This window comes from Anomaloglossus baeobatrachus, chromosome 4, assembly GCF_048569485.1.
Source record: "Anomaloglossus baeobatrachus isolate aAnoBae1 chromosome 4, aAnoBae1.hap1, whole genome shotgun sequence".
NCBI lineage: Eukaryota > Metazoa > Chordata > Amphibia > Anura > Aromobatidae > Anomaloglossus > Anomaloglossus baeobatrachus.
The window spans coordinates 561,233,215-561,254,950 of NC_134356.1; the positions used below are offsets into that span (position 1 = coordinate 561,233,215).

The 21,736-nt window shown below is 51.2% G+C and overlaps 1 protein-coding gene across 1 annotated transcript in view; it reads left to right on the forward strand.

The window, feature by feature from the left end:
* Positions 1-21,736, forward strand: part of CERS3 (ceramide synthase 3) — a 170,325-nt gene that overhangs the window by 123,514 nt on the left and 25,075 nt on the right. Inside the window, exon 4 of the mRNA XM_075346001.1 lies at positions 15,263-15,381. Within this exon, the coding sequence (XP_075202116.1) occupies positions 15,263-15,381 (119 nt within the window). The remainder of the gene's footprint in view (positions 1-15,262; positions 15,382-21,736) is intronic.

Sequence of the window (21,736 nt, forward strand, 5' to 3'; positions counted from 1 at the left end):
CAGCCTCTCTGCCCCCAGCATCAGCCTCTCTGCCCCCAGCATCAGCCTCTCTGCCCCCAGCATCAGCCTCTCTGCCCCCAGCATCAGCCTCTCTGCCCCCAGCATCAGCCTCTCTGCCCCCAGCATCAGCCTCTCTGCCCCCAGCATCAGCCTCTCTGCCCCCAGCATCAGCCTCTCTGCCCCCAGCATCAGCCTCTCTGCCCCCAGCATCAGCCTCTCTGCCCCCAGCATCAGCCTCTCTGCCCCCAGCATCAGCCTCTCTGCCCCCAGCATCAGCCTCTCTGCCCCCAGCATCAGCCTCTCTGCCCCCAGCATCAGCCTCTCTGCCCCCAGCATCAGCCTCTCTGCCCCCAGCATCAGCCTCTCTGCCCCCAGCATCAGCCTCTCTGCCCCCAGCATCAGCCTCTCTGCCCCCAGCATCAGCCTCTCTGCCCCCAGCATCAGCCTCTCTGCCCCCAGCATCAGCCTCTCTGCCCCCAGCATCAGCCTCTCTGCCCCCAGCATCAGCCTCTCTGCCCCCAGCATCAGCCTCTCTGCCCCCAGCATCAGCCTCTCTGCCCCCAGCATCAGCCTCTCTGCCCCCAGCATCAGCCTCTCTGCCCCCAGCATCAGCCTCTCTGCCCCCAGCATCAGCCTCTCTGCCCCCAGCATCAGCCTCTCTGCCCCCAGCATCAGCCTCTCTGCCCCCAGCATCAGCCTCTCTGCCCCCAGCATCAGCCTCTCTGCCCCCAGCATCAGCCTCTCTGCCCCCAGCATCAGCCTCTCTGCCCCCAGCATCAGCCTCTCTGCCCCCAGCATCAGCCTCTCTGCCCCCAGCATCAGCCTCTCTGCCCCCAGCATCAGCCTCTCTGCCCCCAGCATCAGCCTCTCTGCCCCCAGCATCAGCCTCTCTGCCCCCAGCATCAGCCTCTCTGCCCCCAGCATCAGCCTCTCTGCCCCCAGCATCAGCCTCTCTGCCCCCAGCATCAGCCTCTCTGCCCCCAGCATCAGCCTCTCTGCCCCCAGCATCAGCCTCTCTGCCCCCAGCATCAGCCTCTCTGCCCCCAGCATCAGCCTCTCTGCCCCCAGCATCAGCCTCTCTGCCCCCAGCATCAGCCTCTCTGCCCCCAGCATCAGCCTCTCTGCCCCCAGCATCAGCCTCTCTGCCCCCAGCATCAGCCTCTCTGCCCCCAGCATCAGCCTCTCTGCCCCCAGCATCAGCCTCTCTGCCCCCAGCATCAGCCTCTCTGCCCCCAGCATCAGCCTCTCTGCCCCCAGCATCAGCCTCTCTGCCCCCAGCATCAGCCTCTCTGCCCCCAGCATCAGCCTCTCTGCCCCCAGCATCAGCCTCTCTGCCCCCAGCATCAGCCTCTCTGCCCCCAGCATCAGCCTCTCTGCCCCCAGCATCAGCCTCTCTGCCCCCAGCATCAGCCTCTCTGCCCCCAGCATCAGCCTCTCTGCCCCCAGCATCAGCCTCTCTGCCCCCAGCATCAGCCTCTCTGCCCCCAGCATCAGCCTCTCTGCCCCCAGCATCAGCCTCTCTGCCCCCAGCATCAGCCTCTCTGCCCCCAGCATCAGCCTCTCTGCCCCCAGCATCAGCCTCTCTGCCCCCAGCATCAGCCTCTCTGCCCCCAGCATCAGCCTCTCTGCCCCCAGCATCAGCCTCTCTGCCCCCAGCATCAGCCTCTCTGCCCCCAGCATCAGCCTCTCTGCCCCCAGCATCAGCCTCTCTGCCCCCAGCATCAGCCTCTCTGCCCCCAGCATCAGCCTCTCTGCCCCCAGCATCAGCCTCTCTGCCCCCAGCATCAGCCTCTCTGCCCCCAGCATCAGCCTCTCTGCCCCCAGCATCAGCCTCTCTGCCCCCAGCATCAGCCTCTCTGCCCCCAGCATCAGCCTCTCTGCCCCCAGCATCAGCCTCTCTGCCCCCAGCATCAGCCTCTCTGCCCCCAGCATCAGCCTCTCTGCCCCCAGCATCAGCCTCTCTGCCCCCAGCATCAGCCTCTCTGCCCCCAGCATCAGCCTCTCTGCCCCCAGCATCAGCCTCTCTGCCCCCAGCATCAGCCTCTCTGCCCCCAGCATCAGCCTCTCTGCCCCCAGCATCAGCCTCTCTGCCCCCAGCATCAGCCTCTCTGCCCCCAGCATCAGCCTCTCTGCCCCCAGCATCAGCCTCTCTGCCCCCAGCATCAGCCTCTCTGCCCCCAGCATCAGCCTCTCTGCCCCCAGCATCAGCCTCTCTGCCCCCAGCATCAGCCTCTCTGCCCCCAGCATCAGCCTCTCTGCCCCCAGCATCAGCCTCTCTGCCCCCAGCATCAGCCTCTCTGCCCCCAGCATCAGCCTCTCTGCCCCCAGCATCAGCCTCTCTGCCCCCAGCATCAGCCTCTCTGCCCCCAGCATCAGCCTCTCTGCCCCCAGCATCAGCCTCTCTGCCCCCAGCATCAGCCTCTCTGCCCCCAGCATCAGCCTCTCTGCCCCCAGCATCAGCCTCTCTGCCCCCAGCATCAGCCTCTCTGCCCCCAGCATCAGCCTCTCTGCCCCCAGCATCAGCCTCTCTGCCCCCAGCATCAGCCTCTCTGCCCCCAGCATCAGCCTCTCTGCCCCCAGCATCAGCCTCTCTGCCCCCAGCATCAGCCTCTCTGCCCCCAGCATCAGCCTCTCTGCCCCCAGCATCAGCCTCTCTGCCCCCAGCATCAGCCTCTCTGCCCCCAGCATCAGCCTCTCTGCCCCCAGCATCAGCCTCTCTGCCCCCAGCATCAGCCTCTCTGCCCCCAGCATCAGCCTCTCTGCCCCCAGCATCAGCCTCTCTGCCCCCAGCATCAGCCTCTCTGCCCCCAGCATCAGCCTCTCTGCCCCCAGCATCAGCCTCTCTGCCCCCAGCATCAGCCTCTCTGCCCCCAGCATCAGCCTCTCTGCCCCCAGCATCAGCCTCTCTGCCCCCAGCATCAGCCTCTCTGCCCCCAGCATCAGCCTCTCTGCCCCCAGCATCAGCCTCTCTGCCCCCAGCATCAGCCTCTCTGCCCCCAGCATCAGCCTCTCTGCCCCCAGCATCAGCCTCTCTGCCCCCAGCATCAGCCTCTCTGCCCCCAGCATCAGCCTCTCTGCCCCCAGCATCAGCCTCTCTGCCCCCAGCATCAGCCTCTCTGCCCCCAGCATCAGCCTCTCTGCCCCCAGCATCAGCCTCTCTGCCCCCAGCATCAGCCTCTCTGCCCCCAGCATCAGCCTCTCTGCCCCCAGCATCAGCCTCTCTGCCCCCAGCATCAGCCTCTCTGCCCCCAGCATCAGCCTCTCTGCCCCCAGCATCAGCCTCTCTGCCCCCAGCATCAGCCTCTCTGCCCCCAGCATCAGCCTCTCTGCCCCCAGCATCAGCCTCTCTGCCCCCAGCATCAGCCTCTCTGCCCCCAGCATCAGCCTCTCTGCCCCCAGCATCAGCCTCTCTGCCCCCAGCATCAGCCTCTCTGCCCCCAGCATCAGCCTCTCTGCCCCCAGCATCAGCCTCTCTGCCCCCAGCATCAGCCTCTCTGCCCCCAGCATCAGCCTCTCTGCCCCCAGCATCAGCCTCTCTGCCCCCAGCATCAGCCTCTCTGCCCCCAGCATCAGCCTCTCTGCCCCCAGCATCAGCCTCTCTGCCCCCAGCATCAGCCTCTCTGCCCCCAGCATCAGCCTCTCTGCCCCCAGCATCAGCCTCTCTGCCCCCAGCATCAGCCTCTCTGCCCCCAGCATCAGCCTCTCTGCCCCCAGCATCAGCCTCTCTGCCCCCAGCATCAGCCTCTCTGCCCCCAGCCTCTCTGCCCCCAGCCTCTCTGCCCCCAGCCTCTCTGCCCCCAGCCTCTCTGCCCCCAGCCTCTCTGCCCCCAGCCTCTCTGCCCCCAGCCTCTCTGCCCCCAGCCTCTCTGCCCCCAGCCTCTCTGCCCCCAGCCTCTCTGCCCCCAGCCTCTCTCCTCCCAGCCTCTCTCCTCCCAGCCTCTCTCCTCCCAGCCTCTCTCCTCCCAGCCTCTCTCCTCCCAGCCTCTCTCCTCCCAGCCTCAGCCTCTCTCCTCTCAGCCTCCCTCCTCCCAACCTCCCCCAGCATCAGCCTCCCCCAGCATCAGCCTCTCTCCTCCCAGCCTCCCCCAGCATCAGCCTCTCTCCTCCCAGCCTCCCCTAGCATCAGCCTCCCCCTCCCAGCCTCCCCCAGCATCAGCCTCTCTCCTTCCAGCCTCCCCCAGCATCAGCCTCCCCCAGCATCAGCCTCTCTCCTTCCAGCCTCCCCCAGCATCAGCCTCCCCCAGCATCAGCCTCTCCTCCCAGCCTCCCCCAGCATCAGCCTACACCCTCCCAGCCTACACCCTCCCAGCCTCCCCCAACATCAGCCTCTCTCCTTCCAGCCTCCCCCCAGCATCAGCCTCTCTCCTTCCAGCCTCCCCCCAGCATCAGCCTCTCTCCTTCCAGCCTCCCCCAGCATCAGTCTCTCTCCTTCCAGCCTCCCCCAGCATCAGTCTCTCTCATCCCAGCCACCCCCAGCATCAGCCTCCCCAGCATCAGCCTCTCTCCTCCCAGCCTCCCCCAGCATCAGCCTGCCTCCCCCAGCATCAGCCTCTCTCCTCCCAGCCTCCCCCAGCATCAGCCTCTCTCCTTCCAGCCTCCCCCAGCATCAGCCTCCCCCAGCATCAGCCTCTCCTCCCAGCCTCCCCCAGCATCAGCCTACACCCTCCCAGCCTACACCCTCCCAGCCTCCCCCAACATCAGCCTCTCTCCTTCCAGCCTCCCCCCAGCATCAGCCTCTCTCCTTCCAGCCTCCCCCCAGCATCAGCCTCTCTCCTTCCAGCCTCCCCCCAGCATCAGCCTCTCTCCTTCCAGCCTCCCCCAGCATCAGTCTCTCTCATCCCAGCCACCCCCAGCATCAGCCTCCCCCAGCATCAGCCTCTCTCCTCCCAGCCTCCCCCAGCATCAGCCTGCCTCCCCCAGCATCAGCCTCTCTCCTCCCAGCCTCCCCCAGCATCAGCCTCTCTCCTCCCAGCCTCCCCCAGCATCAGCCTCTCTCCTCCCAGCCTCCCCCAGCATCAGCCTCTCCTCCCAGCCTCCCCCAGCATCAGCCTCTCTCCTCCCAGCCTCCCCCAGCATCAGCCTCTCTCCTCCCAGCCTCCCCCAGCATCAGCCTCTCTCCTCCCAGCCTCCCCCAGCATCAGCCTCTCTCCTCCCAGCCTCCCCCAGCATCAGCCTCTCTCCTCCCAGCCTCCCCCAGCATCAGCCTCTCTCCTCCCAGCCTCCCCCAGCATCAGCCTCTCTCCTCCCAGCCTCCCCCAGCATCAGCCTCCCCCAGCATCAGCCTCCCCAGCATCAGCCTACACCCTCCCAGCCTCCCCCAACATCAGCCTCCCCCAGCATCAGCCTCCCCCTCCCAGCCTTCCCCAGGATCAGCCTCTCTCCTCCCAGCCTCCTCCAGCATGCCGTGCTCCTCTGCCGACACTCACAGATCCGATCGCATACACTCACACACACACACACTCACACCCACCCGATCGCATACACTCACACCCACCCGATCGCATACACTCACACCCACCCGATCGCATACACTCACACCCACCCGATCGCATACACTCACACCCACCCGATCGCATACACTCACACCCACCCGATCGCATACACTCACTCACACCCACCCGATCGCATACACTCACTCACACCCACCCGATCGCATACACTCACTCACACCCACCCGATCGCATACACTCACACCCACCCGATCGCATACACTCACACCCACCCGATCGCATACACTCACACCCACCCGATCGCATACACTCACACCCACCCGATCGCATACACTCACGCATACACACACTGACGATATTGCACATACGCGCTCACACTCACAACATCCGGAGATACCACATGCTTCTGGCCATGTGATCCTCCGGCAGGTCCTGGAAGCTCACAGCACAGTATCGCGGCCGAGAAGCAAGCGATATCTCCAGATGCTGTGAGTATGTGGATGCGATCTGATGTGTGTGTGTGTGTGTCGTTATGTGTGTGCGTGTGTGTATTTTCCGCCGCTGCAGGACCTTGATGCGCTGGTAACTATGCTACCATGGTTACCAGCGCATCACGTCCCCCACTCGCACGGGAGCCCACACCAGCGGCTATCCCAACAATGCGAGGGTTTGTGTCGGCTGGGTCGGCGGCGTATGCTGGTGTGGGCTCCCGGGGGTACAGTACTCACCTGGGAGTCGTGTCTCCTTGTCAGTTCGGGGGATGCGTGCGGGGGGTGGGGCCAGAGCAAGCGTGCATTGCGTGAGGGGGGCGGGGCGTGGCCGAGTTGCCAATACGTGCAGGGTGCCGGGGCGAGAGGCCAATCCGTGTGGGGGGCGGAGCCTGTGCGAGCGGCCGGCCAATCCGTGTGGGGGGGGGAGCCAGGGCGAGCGACCAATCCGTGCGGGGGGGCGGGGTCATGGCGAGGCCAGCGGCCAATCCGCTTTGTGTCACCGTAAGGACACAATTTTGGAGCAAGACAGACAGACAGACTAAGGCAATTATATATATAGATAATTATAGGGGCTAAATTCCCTATATAACTGTACAAGTGGTTTACTTAGCGGTGGGGGAGGGCAGAGTGACACACTCCTTTTTTAAAAAGGTTTTCTTGTATAGTTTTGATGTTGGTGTGCATCATAAAGCTATGTCACATGCATAAAAGTATTGAATGGTCAGGAAAACGCTTGTTTCCATTCCATGAGCTGTAATTTTTGTCATGATGCTGAGGATCGGGCACACTTTCCTATTTGGAACCTCCTATGTGCAGGCCTCATACCCACAGATACAAGCAGAAACTTTTATACTTCTCTTCTCTGTTTAATCTAATCCCATGGCTGCTACGCTGAGAAAAAAAAACCTTAATAAAAATGTTGCTATGTAATCTGAGCAGCATGATGTAGGGGATGTGACCCTGATTCCAGTGATGTTGCTGTGTGCTGTTGTTTTGATAATTTCCTGCTGCTAAAACAATGATTTTTTTTTTTTATCTACTGGACTAGGTGTCTCCTGCATCGTAGTCAACAGCTTTGTAATGCTGCCCTCACCACTTATTAGTAGCTGTCTGTCAGCTTTCTGTGTACACTGTATATTAACAATCAGTGGTGTTCTACAGAGCTCAGCATTCTGAGCACTGCTAGATCTGAAGCAGATAAACCAGTGATTGTATCAAAGTGCTAGCATGCAGATCAGAAAGTGACACATCACTGGAATCAGCGTTTCTGCCCTCACATCATACTGTGCTCAGATTTTATATAGCAAAAACAGGTTGATAGATTCTCTTTAAATAGATCTTTTACAATAAATGAGGCTGGTGTATTTACTTTGAAAGTCTATATAATACTTGATGAAGGTTTACCTCCTTCTCCACCCACGTGATTTACAGCTGAGCTCTCATGCTGCCCAGTACATACCACCTCTGGCAATATGTGTGAACCCATGAGCTATTTCATTCAATAGCTGGACTCCCCTGAATATCCGGTTTATACAGCCATTCTGACATGGATTTTCAATGTACACTGACCTAATCGGGTGTAAGAGTTTGTGCTGTGAAATCTGGTGGCGGTGAGTTTGGGTTGACTCTGTCCCCATGCATACACGCAGTGGAGGATCATGATTACTCTATAATTTGCCTGTGCAAATCATTCATGTTGCACATTGTACAGACAGGCAAAATATTTCTGGTTTCCGGGAGCATTACACGTTGTCATGCGGATTGCTGCAGGACATGCACAGAATACACTGCAATGTACACATGGAGCGAGTGACTGAGCGAGATGTTGCTGGTAGATGGACCTTTTATTGTTGGGATTATCTGCTACATGCATCTCCTTCTTTTTTTTTTCTTTTTTTTTCTCCCTTTAGATTGAAGTCAGGGCGGCGCAATAGTGACTACATGGTGATGCATGGTGCAGAGTCCTCCATTGATTATGTTGCTATACGAAGTCACTATTTCCTCATAAGGCTTTTCTCAGTGGCTTCATATAACAGACAACCACTAAGCCGGGCTGTATACAGGTCTCCCCGTAATCATTCTATGCTTGGATAGTAAATATGTGACAGCCTTGTATCAGACACGCCACGTGCTAGAGTATTTGTGCTTCACGGGGGTTGGATTTCAGGGATATTCCCACTTTGGAAAATGCTTCTAATGTAAAACACCTTGTGGGGGAGGGGAGAATTTATTTATCATACAGTGAGGCACCACATCCTTCTTTTGTGGGTTCATTATGTCAGCTCTGTATACATGGGATCCTTTAAGGGTCACTTTCCTAAAAGTGGAAAACCCCAACGCTCTAATATGACAAAGCAGGCAGATGTTCACCCTCCTGGTCCAGCGCCGGCCTCACTGCAGCTCAGGTCTTAGTGTTTTCACTGCAGTGGGACATCATGTCTGGACCTCTGGCTGTTCCAGTCTGGCCTCTGGGGTGAGCTCCTACAAAGTTCCACAAGTTGCCTACTGCCTGATTCTAATTGGTGTAGATCGAGTGCATGCTTGAAAAATGGGATCCGACACACAGTCTGATATTCATCCTTCCTCCACCAAAGTCGGCCCAGACTCTGCTTTATTTCAACTGGAGCATGCCCTGATATAACCTTGGAAAGGGGCATCTACGGATGTGTTCATTGGTCAGTGGGTTGAACAATGTGCTAGTCCATGAGCTGACTGGTGGGCGTCATCATAGGCGGGTCTATGTCATCTGGGGCCTTCTTGGTGATCCTCTGATGGGTGGGTCTATGATGTCATTGGGGGCCATCTTGGGTTCCTCTGAAGACTGACTGGCTTATGTATAGAGAATTGATTTAATTGACCACACTTCTCACGGTGCTCTATGTCCAGAGGTTAATTAGACATTTCATCTTATGGCTCTCCTCAACAGACCAACACAGCCAAAGGGCTGAAAAAAGCGGACTGCACCATGCCATCCCCCGCTGTCCATCTGCCGCCACCGCACCAGTCCCAATATCCCATGCTATCCGCATCCTTAAGATGAAAACATTGGTGGAGGACGGTGTCTCTGGCTATAATGGGGCTCATAATATATATAGACTGGCTATGTGGGGGCTTACAATTTATATGGAAGGGCTGTGTGGGGCTCACAATGTATATTGAAGGTCTGCGTAAAGCCTGCTTTACACGGTACAATTACGCATACGATATGGTATGCGATCGTACCAGCCCCCATCGTATGTGCGGCACGTTCAATTTGTTGACCGTGTCGCACAAACGATTATTTTCTGTCACACATACTTACCCTTCCATATGACCTCGATGTGGGCGGCGAACATCCACTTCCTGGAGTGGGAGGGACGTTTGGCGTCACAGCGACGTCACGCGACAGCTGGCCAATAGAAGCGGAGGGGCGGAGATGAGTGTGACTTAAACATCCCGCCCACCTTCTTCCTTCCGCATTGCCGGCGGGAGTCCCGGGATGCTGGTAAGATCTGTTCAATGTTCCCGGGGTGTCACACACAGCGATGTATGCTGCCTCGGGAACATTGAACAACCCGACGTACAATTTTTAGCTTTTGAACGCCGTGCGTGCGATGAACGGTTTTTCGTTCAATCGCAATCGCACGTAGCTGTCACACGCTACAATATTACTTACGATGGCGGATGTGCGTCACTTACGACGTGACCCCGCCGACACATCGTAAGAGATATTGTAGCGTGTAAAGCGGGCTTAAGGACCTCACTGTTTGAAACACGTAAGCGGTGTGCCAGTACCTTGTTTTATTATGGGCCATGTTTTTAATGAATTTTTGAAATAAAATTGATTTTTTTTTTTTTTTATCTGGACGAGTGCGGGATCTCCTTCCACTCCCTACTATATACAGTATGAGCCCCCACAGAGTCTCCTACATACATGCAAACATCCCATACACATGAAAAAACCACCCCATACTTCCTTGCGCTCTGGCCTCCGGTGCACTGATGCTCTGCACAGCACACGCAGTGATGTGACGTCACTACGTCTGCTGTGCCTCATGCTGATTTGGAGGATAAAGGAGCCAGCGGCACAGTCTTCCACCAATGTATTCACTGCTGTCTACATCCTGTGGATGCAAATAGCGGTGATATCAGGAAACATGCAGTGTTGGAGGGCACGGTGCGGTCCACAGCTTTCAGTCCTTCAGCTCTCTGCTCACGGGTCGGACTGGAACAGCTATAGGGCCGGATGTGGTCCACGGGATGCTCTTTGCTCAGCTCTGGTCTAATGTCTAGTCTTAAGTGTAGCTGTGCATGAATCCTAAGGATCTGCGTGCCCAGAGCCGGTCTCCTGTGCAGGAAACCAATGAAACCTGGATTTAGAAGTTTTGATTGAATAAATTATGTATCTATCCACATATTTAGTTGAGAAACCCTTTTTGACTTCCTATTGGACTGTGTTTGAACATGTCATGAATGAGAAGGTAAATAGTAACACCAAGCCATCAGCTTATACATTTCCAGGAGGAATATCAGAGGAACAGCACAGTTTTCAGAGATGATGCACCAGAATAATTCTGTATAAAATCTGTCTTTCCTAAATGCAGCCTGTGTCCCCCTCTCCCCTGTCCTTTATTTTCTGCAGTAATGATTGTATTACTTTTTCCTGCAGTCTCCTTATGAGAATTCCCCTATTTTGTCCAGGGACCATATGTGTAATATGAGCAGTCTGTGGCGTGTGATTCACCCTGTGCGCGCTCATGTCTGTGCCTTGTGTGCTGTTCCATGTATGATGCCGGCACTTCCCTGTGTTATAACCTTGCTGTCCTCTGAGAGGCCTGACCTCCTCTCGTGCTGGAGCGCACCCTTTTCTGCCGCTGTCAGCATCAGAGTCCCTTTGTCATCAGAAACAATGAACAATAGGACTGGCTAGCTGTAAACATCCAGCTATTATAGTGGTCCAAGGGCTTAGGGGCCACATAAACTATAGGCAGCTCTCCCTCCCGACTCCTCCATACACACGAATGCTCGTTCTGCCAATGCCCTGTGTTCTCTATTAGGGAGCCGCTGCCAGGTGGTGGCTTATCTCCTGAGCCCTGTGCACACAGTGCAGTTTTTTTGCTGTGTTTTTGATGCAGTTTCTTTCCCTAAACTGCATGTTTTTTCTTCTCCCAGCAAAGTCTGAGAATTTAGAAAGGCTGTGCACACGTTGCTTCTTTTTTGCCTGCAGTTTTGGGTGCAGAAAAGACATATGTCATTTCTCTTTTTTTCCCTGCTTTTTTTCCATTGAATATAGTGAAAAAATGCACCGAAACGCAACAAACACATGGGTTTCTTTTTTTTTATGCTTTTTTTTTTTTCTTTATTTTTTTGCTAGAGGTGCATTTTTCTGCCAGAGGGCGTGTTTTTTTTTTTTTTCTTTTTTTTTTTTTTTTGCTGAAGAAACAAAACTGCAGTGTGCGCACATACACTTGGAGAACAAAATGATCGGACGTCTGAAATACGTCCTGATACGTTTCCATCATGAGCTTTTGGTGAGCTTTTGCAGAATTTCTGCACCATTTCTGCACCCATTATTAAAATTATGTTACTTGCGTTTTTTTGTGTGCATTTTAACGTGCGTTTTTGACGCGCTGGTTTTTGTCTCCTTTTAAAACTTCTGGTTATTTGGTTTTGACAAAACTTTATTGCTATACCTTGGTACGAATTAGATGCGTGTTTTTTTTTTTTTTTGTTTGTTTTCTTTGGAGGGGGGGGGGGTTAAATGCACTTCTGCTGTTATTTCCCTGCAGATACTTCTCATCTAATGCAAGTGTTTAGGGAAAACCTGCACAGAAAACTGAGTATCCACAGGTCAGTGTACGCTGAGTTATAAAGCACAGTGGGCAGGAGATTTCTGTAAATCCCATCCACTTTGCTGGAAGTGTAAGACACTGCATTTTTGACACACTGAAACACACCGCATCAAAAACTCATCAGGGCAACATTGCCTCACAAGTGCTCCATACATACTAGATTGTCTCCTGACCCTACTGATAATCGTGGGTTCGGCCAATGTATGGAGCCTTCAGATCTACTTGGGAATATTATCTGCATTAGTCCATGGTCCCCCCCGCCTGGCTGAGTTGATGGAATTTATCAAGTACAGTGGAACCTTGGTTTACGAGAACAATCCGTTCTGGGAGTGTGCTTGTAAACCAAGTTACTCGTCTAGCAAAGCAAAATTTCCCATAGGAAATAATGCAAGCTCAGACAATTAGTTCCACAACATGTTCCATGTCCCATCCTGGTCCCCTATTGTGCCATTCCACACATGCACAAACACACACATATTATGCTCACCTTATCTTCCGTTCCATCGCCGGCATCCCAGTTCTTGTAGTTCGCCGGTACAGGATGTGTATCGGGTAACCATCCCGACTGATGCAGGAGCTTCCGCTGACGTCAAAGGCAGGAGCCGCTTGCCTCTGATTGGTCAGCGCGCTGCCTTTGAGAAGCTGCTTACAGCGGAAAGTCCTCAATCGTCGCGATGGTTGCCAGATACGCATACTGTACCTGCGGACTACAAGAACCAGGAGGCCGGCGAGGGAATGGAGGTAAGGTGAGCATATGTGTGTGTTTCTGCGGACTGCAAGGGCGGGTCAGAGCGCGGTGAAAGTACGGAACCGGAAGTGTGTGCGGTGAGTATTTGCTCGTACAGCAAAGCTTGCTCGTAAACTGAGTTACAAATTTACAGCAAGCTCTGCTCGTATAGCGAAATGCTCGCAAACCGGGTTACTCGTAAACAGAGGTTCCACTGTATATGAAATCATTTTATATTGTAACGCATTGGAAAAAAGAAAATTTTATGTAGCTTAGCAGGTACATAATGTCATACATAATTTTATTAGTGATTTCCTATTTTAGGCTAGTCATAAGTTTCTGGTTGGTGGGGATTCGACTCCCGGAATCTCTAACTATCAGTTGGTCCCATTTATAGCCACACCACATGTTCTGTGCCATTTCCGGTTCCCCATGGCATCTTCAATCAATTGATCAGTGAAGGACCTGGAAGTCCAATTCCCACTGATCTAATATTAATAACCTAAGAATAGATCTTTAATTTTAATTTTCTGGAGAGCTCCTTTTTAAGAAACTTGACATTAGAAAATTATATATTCCCCTAATCCCATGTTTGCTGGTAATGGTGTTTTGAGCTGAGCTGTGTTCAGTGCTTTTGCTATAGTTATAAATGTAAAACTTGCTGTATGTAAAACCGTTAGCGGTTTTTTTCCAAATATACCTCCACCAGGATACCGTACACCCCAGTTACTCAGGCGAATGTTGTTGCACACGGCAAGTTATGAATTTATAGCTATAGCAAAGCCACAGAACGTATTGCTCAGCTACAAACACCATTATGTAATTTCCTGTAAGCACATAGGGGTTAGGTTAATGGGTGATTGTCTGATGTCAGGTTCCCTTTAGGGCTATCGTCACATCTGCATCCAGCTACAGAGAAATGCAAATGAACGGTGCCTCTGAAATCCTATTGAAATGTTGCCGAAAAATAGGTACTGACGGGAGGGCACAATATAGCATGCCAGTGGGGGAATGATTGGGAATTGTAGTCTTTTTGTATCAGTCACAATCCGTTGTCTTGAGTAGTAAATATGGCATCCTGCAAAATATTTTGCAGAATTCAGTTTTTTCCCTATAGACTTTCTATTAAAGACAGATTGTGACTGATGGCCCTGCGTTGCATCCGCCGTGCAACAGATCAGTCGTGGAGTGACTGACCATTGTGTGGAAGCAACGCAGAGCAGAATGTAACTTTTTTTTTTTTTTCTGTGGAGAGACTGATGCTTCGGTGTCAGTCGTGTGTTTATAATAGAAGCCTAAGGCCGGTGATATCCGTCAAATGACGCATTCCGTTCACTGTTTCGGCTTTTAGCAACAGAGCATGCTCAGATGTGTAAATTCCTTTCTGGTTAGAAAATCTCTGTCGATGTCAGTCTTTCGGTCTCTCCCTCTCACCCCCTCTCTCATACTCACCAATCACCAGCGCGGCGCTGCACGCTGTCACACTGCTTCGGCGGCTTCTCCTGCTTTTGAAAATGCCGGCTACTCATTTCATCTCATATTCACTGCTTTCCCCGGCCACCAGCACCTATGATTTTTTGCAGTCAGACGCACCCCCACACTGAGTGACAGCTGTCTCACTGCAACCAATCATAGCCACCGGTGAGCTGGTCTATATCTTGCAGTAAAAGAAATAGTTAATTTAAAAAAAAAAAAACCGCATGCGGTCCCCCCCCCAATTTTGATACCAGCGAAGGTAAAGCCACTTGGCTGAGGGCTGGTATTTTCAGGATGGGGAACCCCATGTTATGGGGAGCTCCCCAGCCTAACAATATCAGCCAGCAGCCGCCCGGAATTGCCGCATCCATTAGATGCAACAGTCCCGGGACTCTACCCGGCTCATCCCAATTGCCCTGATGTGGTGGCAATCGGGGTAATAAGGAGTTAATGGCAACCCATAGCTGCCACTAAGTCCTAGGTTAATCATGGCAGGCATCTGAGACCCCCCGCCCCCACCCCCATCACTAAACTGTAGTGAAAGTAAATAAACACAAACACCGAAAAATCCTTTTATTTGAAATAAGACAAAAAAAACACCCTCTTTCACCACTTTATTAATCCCCAAACACCCCTCCAGGTCTGACGTAATCCACACGAGCTCCACGCAGCAACTGAAGTGAGTCTCGCTGTCAGCGGTGACGTCACTCAGGTTACCCGTGGCCACATCTGGATTCTTTGCCAGGTACAAACTGCTACAATGGATCCGTTTTTTTTAATGGATCCGTCCCATCAGTTGTACCATAATTTCAAACGCATCCGTCACCTCCGTCACAAAATGGATTGTGACTGATGGAAAAAGACGGAAGTGTGAAAGCAGCCTAAGGGTTCAATCAATTTCCACATCCTCCTCAAAATCCATATATGACCACACATAATAATGTCCTGTGGTTTTGAAGTCGGTCATGCAGATAAGATATACAGAGCAACCTCAAGTTACAATATTAATCTGTTCTGGGGTGACTTTAATACCTTGGAAATATGCAAACTTAAGACCAAGACTCCATAGAAAAGTTAGTAATTGGTTCTAAAACTTCCAAAATGTCACTCTGTCGGAGAAGATCAGAGAACAGGAGCGTCTATACAAGTTGTACAGTGTGCTCACATCACTTGTGTATATGGAGGTGTTCATCACCTTGCCTGGAGTGTGTTGACATTATACTGTGGTTATTTACATATCCTGTATTAATAGTAGAAGGTAATTATTTGCAATTTTTGATTATGCAGACGGACATCTATGGCCTAGCTAAAAAATGCAACCGAACAACTGTACAGGTCGAAAGATGGTTCAAGAGGAGAAGGAATCAGGACCGGCCAGCAGTGATGAAGAAGTTCCAGGAATCTTGGTGAGTTTGGCATACTTCGCCTGCGTGTTGTGTCTGCTTTATTAACAGAACCTGCTATAAACACACACGAGGAATTTCAGCCAACAGCTATTTCTTCTGACTCCCTCCATACACATGAACAATTGGCTTGGCCAAGTGTTCTTGATGGTGAGCGTGTAGACCACTTGCCAGATAAGTCGCCTAGAGAACAAAAAGATTGGCAAAATAATTTAGAGTGAGACAGGGAGAGTTTGGGAGATCACCATACACATTAGATAGATCGGTCTCTGATGACCCCAATATCTCCAGGTTCGAGCAAACTTTATCTAATGTGTACAGGGGTCTGCAAAACAAGACAAGGAATCTTAGAATGCCATGGTCACTGAAGACTGGGGACCTTGGTTGTCACACCAGACTGTAGTTAGTGTATGGTGCTAAATCAAGGGCGCTTCCTATTGGTGTATTTTTTTTTTTTTTAATTTTTTTTTTTTTTTTTTTTTTATTCATAGAAATGTTTGTGTATATTTGGATATGTTCTGAAGAAAAGTGGATTTATTTTGCTTTACATCTCATGCTGTGGTCATGAGTTACAGCCCATATTACGATATGTGCATACGATGTGTTTTTCAGGCTGAGAATACGTCTCAGGAAATACCAGTGTTTGGTTGTTTTTTTTTTTTTTTTTTGCATAGTGGAACAGGGATAGGACACACAGTGAGTAAAACTGCCCTAGTGGAATGCGATAATTTGCATTCCGCTTGGTCCTGTTACTCTATGGGGCCGCTGCCATCTGTGATAACAGTTGCAGCATGCTGTTGGTGGAATCTTAATTCGTTTTCACTACCATCCATACAAGTCTATGGGTGCGTGAAACCTCGCACTGCACTCTGATGACACCGGAGTGCAGTGCGATAATTGCATCAGCTGGCAATGGAAGAGATGGAGAGATTAATCACTCCCTCTCTGCAGCTGTGATCCAATCACAGGATCGGATCACAGTATGACACTCGTCTCACGCTTGCAGCCAAAAATAACTGCAACGTTCGCACAGCAAAAATGAAATCTCATAGACTTTGCTGGGGAAGGAAATGCATGCAGTTTTGGTAGCAAAATTAGACCCGAAAAACATGGCAAAAACCAGTGTGCGCACATAGCCTTACTATTCCATTCGTGCACAGGTGAATGTTGCAACATCTGGCCTAGAATAGATAATGTTACAAAATAGAGTAGTTGTCAGGCAGATTTATGGCAGTATATAGATGGTGTGTGTGTGTGTGTGTGTAATATATTTTTATTTTATTTTAATTTTTTATTTTTTTTTTCCACTATAAGGGTATGTGCCCACGATTAGGACTCACTGCGTCCTGGACGTAGCGGGTCCTGACCTGTGAGGCCGTGAGTCTCCTCCGCAGGTGAATGCAGGAGACCGCAGCTGCTCGTGCCCACGATCAGGGTTCAGTGCGCCGTGTTCTCCCTACGGAGGACGCATGCAAATCTGCAGCAAACAATTGACATGCCACACCGCAGGTCAGTGTTTGCTGTGGGAAAAAACAAGCACAGTGGGTATGGGATTTCTAGAAACACCATCCACTCTCCTTTGCACTGTATAACGCAACGTTTTTAAGCAGCGAAAACACGCTACATCCAAAACGCTGCAAACACTGATTGTGGGCACGCATCCTAAGGGTGGCTTTACACGCTGCGACATCGCTAGCCGATGCTAGCGATGGTGAGCGTGATAGCACCCGCCCCTATCGTTAATGGCGATATGTGAAGATCGCTGCTGTAGCGAACATTATCGCTACGGCAGCGTCACACATACTTACCTGCTCGGTGACGTCGCTGTGACCGCCGAACCGCCTCCTTTCTAAGGGGGTGGTTCGCTCGGCGTCACAGCGACGTCACTAAGCGGCCGCCCAATCAAAGCGGAGGGGCAAGGATGAGCGGGACGAACATCCCGCCCACCTTCTTCCTTCCTCATTGCTGGCATCTGGCAGGTAAGGAGAGGTTCCTCGTTCTTGCGGCGTCACACGTAGCGATGTGTGCTGCCACAGGGACGAGGATCAACTTCGCCCAAGTGACAGCAGTGATAATTGGGAGAGGACCCCCATGTCAACGAGGAGCAATTTTTGGACGTTTTTGCAACGATGCAAAATTGCTCCTAGGAGTCTCACACAACGAGATCGCTACAGCGGCCGGATGTGCGTCACAAAATCCGTAACCCCAACGAGATTGCTGTAGCGAAATCGTAGCGTGTAAAGCCCGCTTTAGGGTATCTGCTCACGATCAGGACCTGCTGTGTCTTGGACGCGGCGGGTCCTGTGGGGCCGCGAGTCTCCTCGGCAGGAGAGTGCAGCTGCTTGTGCCAACGATCCGTGCTCGGGAGGTTGCAGTCTCTCTTCTGTTCTCCCTGTGGAGAATGCTTGTTACTCTGCAGTAAAGAATTGACATGCTGTGGCTGTACACTGTGGCCATGCACAGTGGGTACAGGATTTCCAGAAATCCCATCCACTGTGCCTGTACTGTACATCATCGGGTTTTGGATGCAGCTGAAAAATGCTGTGTCCAAAACGCTGTGAACCCTGATCGTGTGCATGCAGCCTAAAGGCTACTTTACACGCTGCGATATCGGTCCCGATATCGCTAGCGTGGGTACCCGCCCCCATCTGTTGTGCGACACTGGCAAATCGCTGCCCGTGCCGCACAATATCGCGCAGACCCGTTACACATACTTGCCTGCCCGGTGACGTCGCTGTGACCGGCGAACCGCCTCCTTTCTAAGGGGGCGGTCCGTGCGGCGTCACAGCGATGTCACTAAGCGGCCGCCCAATAGAAGCGGAGGGGCGGAGATGAGTGGCCGGAACATCCCGCCCACCTCCTTCCTTCCTCATAGCGGCCGGGAGGCAGGTAAGGAGAGCTTCCTTGTTCCTGCGGCGTCACACATAGCGATGTGTGCTGCCGCAGGAGCGACGAACTACATCGTTACTGCTGCAGTAACGATAATCGAGAATGGACCCCCATGTCACCGATGAGCGATTTTTGCGTGTTTTTGCAACGATGCAAAATCGCTCATCGGTGTCACACGCAGCAACATCGCTAATGCGGCCGGATGTGCGTCACAAATTCCGTGACCCCAACGACTCCGCATTAGCGATGTCTCAGCATGTAAAGCCCCCTTTAGAAGTAGATTAGTAGTATCCGTTTAGGTTTAAAGGACGTTACAAAGAGCTAATATTTCCTGGACAACCCCTTTAACCAATTAAACCAGCTCGTTGTAAAGTTTTATGGAGTTTTCCCATTGGTCTGGTTAGCATGGGCATGAAGGGGCTGTTGTCACACGGGTCAGTGATACCACCAGCATTGACCTATTTTACCAACTTTTAAGCAATACATAGTCTTTGGATAGATCCAAAAATATAATTGCTGCCAGAGAAAAGTCAGTGAACATTGGCTCATGTGGTTTTCATTGTGCTTGTGCTTAAGCTGATTGTTTTGGAAAGGATTCTGTCACTGTAAATATCACCGCGTATATAACTCTGCTTCACGTGACAAGATGACATTGTGGTGAGCTGTGCGCTCGCCTGAGCAGCTCATCCCACTAAATCTGAGCGCCACACCCTGCTGGCACTGCCGGTGCCCGGCCTCTGATCCACGCTGCCAACCACAAGTCTCAACTGTGACTGCAAATAACTCGGCCGAGGAAGGAAAAATCGCTTATTGCTCTCATTAGATGACCCCTTTGTTATTAAATACATGGCCCACATTATTCAGGCTGCAGAACCCGGTATATAGCGGTCATATATTATTTACATTTATTATAATAAATAATAAATCCTTATTCTATCCACATAAGTTATTCCTGTAATTTTTACATTACACAAAGTGTGTTTTTTCTGCAAAGTGCCCTGTAATCTTCATTGTTCTGGGCTGAATTCTGTGTGTGTAATTAGACTTCTTGCACTGTGCATAATTAATGGGTCGGGGTCCACGTAATGACATGGCTGCCCGTGATGGGGATTGTTTCTGTCTCCATGCTCACTATAAAATGCTGTGCTCATGCACGTATGTGGACTACCCAGTGATTGTGTCCATAGAAGGGGCTCTATTTAGCTGGAAAGCTTTCCATTACACTAGCCAACATTAAGGGCCTCCGCTTTAATGTATTGTAATTAGAGGCAGCGTGAGATCTCTGGGGGCTGTAATTACCCATCCCCAGGGGAGCAGGCAGCCGTCAGCTCTCCACTGGATGCTGCCACTGCCGAGAGCCGCACTAATCTCATTACAGACACAATGGTCTCACAGGGGTTAAGTTTCCGCCTGGTAACCTTGTGAAATATTAAATGAGGCAATTAGAATATAGAGAGAATGAGGCTGGAAGATGACGAGGCGCGTCAGATCAGGATCGGGTGGCTAGGCCTAGCTCACTCCCAGCTAGTAGGGCTGCTCAGTTGAGAAGGGATACACTTTTTTTTTTTCTCTTTTTTGATATATAAAATATAAATATACACAGTATTATAAACTAGAATAAAAAATATATATATATATATATATATATATATATATATATATATATATATATATATATATATATATATATATATATATATATATATATATATATATATATATATATATATATATATATATATATATATATATATATATATATATATATCTCTATCTCTAGTATTCAACCCCCTGCAGATTTAGCAGGTTTACACATTTGGAATTAACTTGGCATTGTGACATTTGGGCTGTAGATCAGCCTGGAAGTGTGAAATGCACTGCAGCAAAAAAGAATGTTATTTCTTTTTTTATTTTTTATTTTTTTTTTCAAATTGTTCAGAGGGTCATTTATTATTCAACCCCTCAAACCACCAGAATTCTGTTTGGTTCCCCTAAAGTATTAAGAAGTATTTCGGGCACAAAGAACAATGAGCTTCACATGTTTGGATTAATTATCTCTTTTTCCAGCCTTTTCGGCCTAATTAAGACCCTCCCCAAACTTGTGAACAGCACTCATACTTGGTCAACATGGGAAAGACAAAGGAGCATTCCAAGGCCATCAGAGACAAGATCGTGGAGGGTCACAAGGCTGGCAAGGGGTACAAAACCCTTTCCAAGGAGATGGGCCTACCTGTCTCCACTGTTGGGAGCATCATCCGGAAGTGGAAGGCTTATGGAACTACTGTTAGCCTTCCACGGCCTGGACAGCCTTTGAAAGTTTCCACCCGTGCTGAGGCCAGGCTTGTCCGAAGAGTCAAGGCTAACCCAAGGACAACAAGGAAGGAGCCTCGGGAAGATCTCATGGCAGTGGGGACATTGGTTTCAGTCAATACCATAAGTAACGTACTCCACCGCAATGGTCTCCGTTCCAGACGAGCCCGTAAGGTACCTTTTTACTTTCAAAGCGTCATGTCAAGGCTCGTCTACAGTTTGCTCATGATCACTTGGAGGACTCTGAGACAGACTGGTTCAAGGTTCTCTGGTCTGATGAGACCAAGATCGAGATCTTTGGTGCCAACCACACACGTGACGTTTGGAGACTGGATGGCACTGCATACGACCCCAAGAATACCATCCCTACAGTCAAGCATGGTGGTGGCAGCATCATGCTGTGGGGCTGTTTCTCAGCCAAGGGGCCTGGCCATCTGGTCCGCATCCATGGGAAGATGGATAGCACGGCCTACCTGGAGATTTTGGCCAAGAACCTCCGCTCCTCCATCAAGGATCTTAAGATGGGTCGTCATTTCATCTTCCAACAAGACAACGACCCAAAGCACACAGCCAAGAAAACAAAGGCCTGGTTCAAGAGGGAAAAAGTCAAGGTGTTGCAGTGGCCTAGTCAGTCTCCTGACCTTAACCCAATTGAAAACTTGTGGCAGGAGCTCAAGATTAAAGTCCACATGAGACACCCAAAGAACCTAGATAACTTGGAGAAGATCTGCACGGAGGAGTGGGCCAAGATGACTCCAGAGACCTGTGCCTGCCTGATCAGGTCTTATAAAAGACGATTATTAGCTGTAATTGCAAACAAGGGTTATTCCACAAAATATGAAACCTAGGGGTTGAATAATAATTGACCCACACTTTTATGTGGAAAATTTATTAAAATTTTAACTGAGCAACATAACTTGTTGGTTTGTAAGATTTATGCATCTGTTAATAAATCCTGCTCTTGTTTGAAGTTTGCAGGCTCTAACTTATTTGCATCTTATCAAACCTGCTAAATCTGCAGGGGGTTGAATACTACTTGTAGGCACTGTATATATATATCTCACTCTCATATATAATATCTCTCTCTCACTCTCATATATAATATCTCACTCTCTCATATATAATATCTCACTCTCTCATATATAATATCTCACTCTCA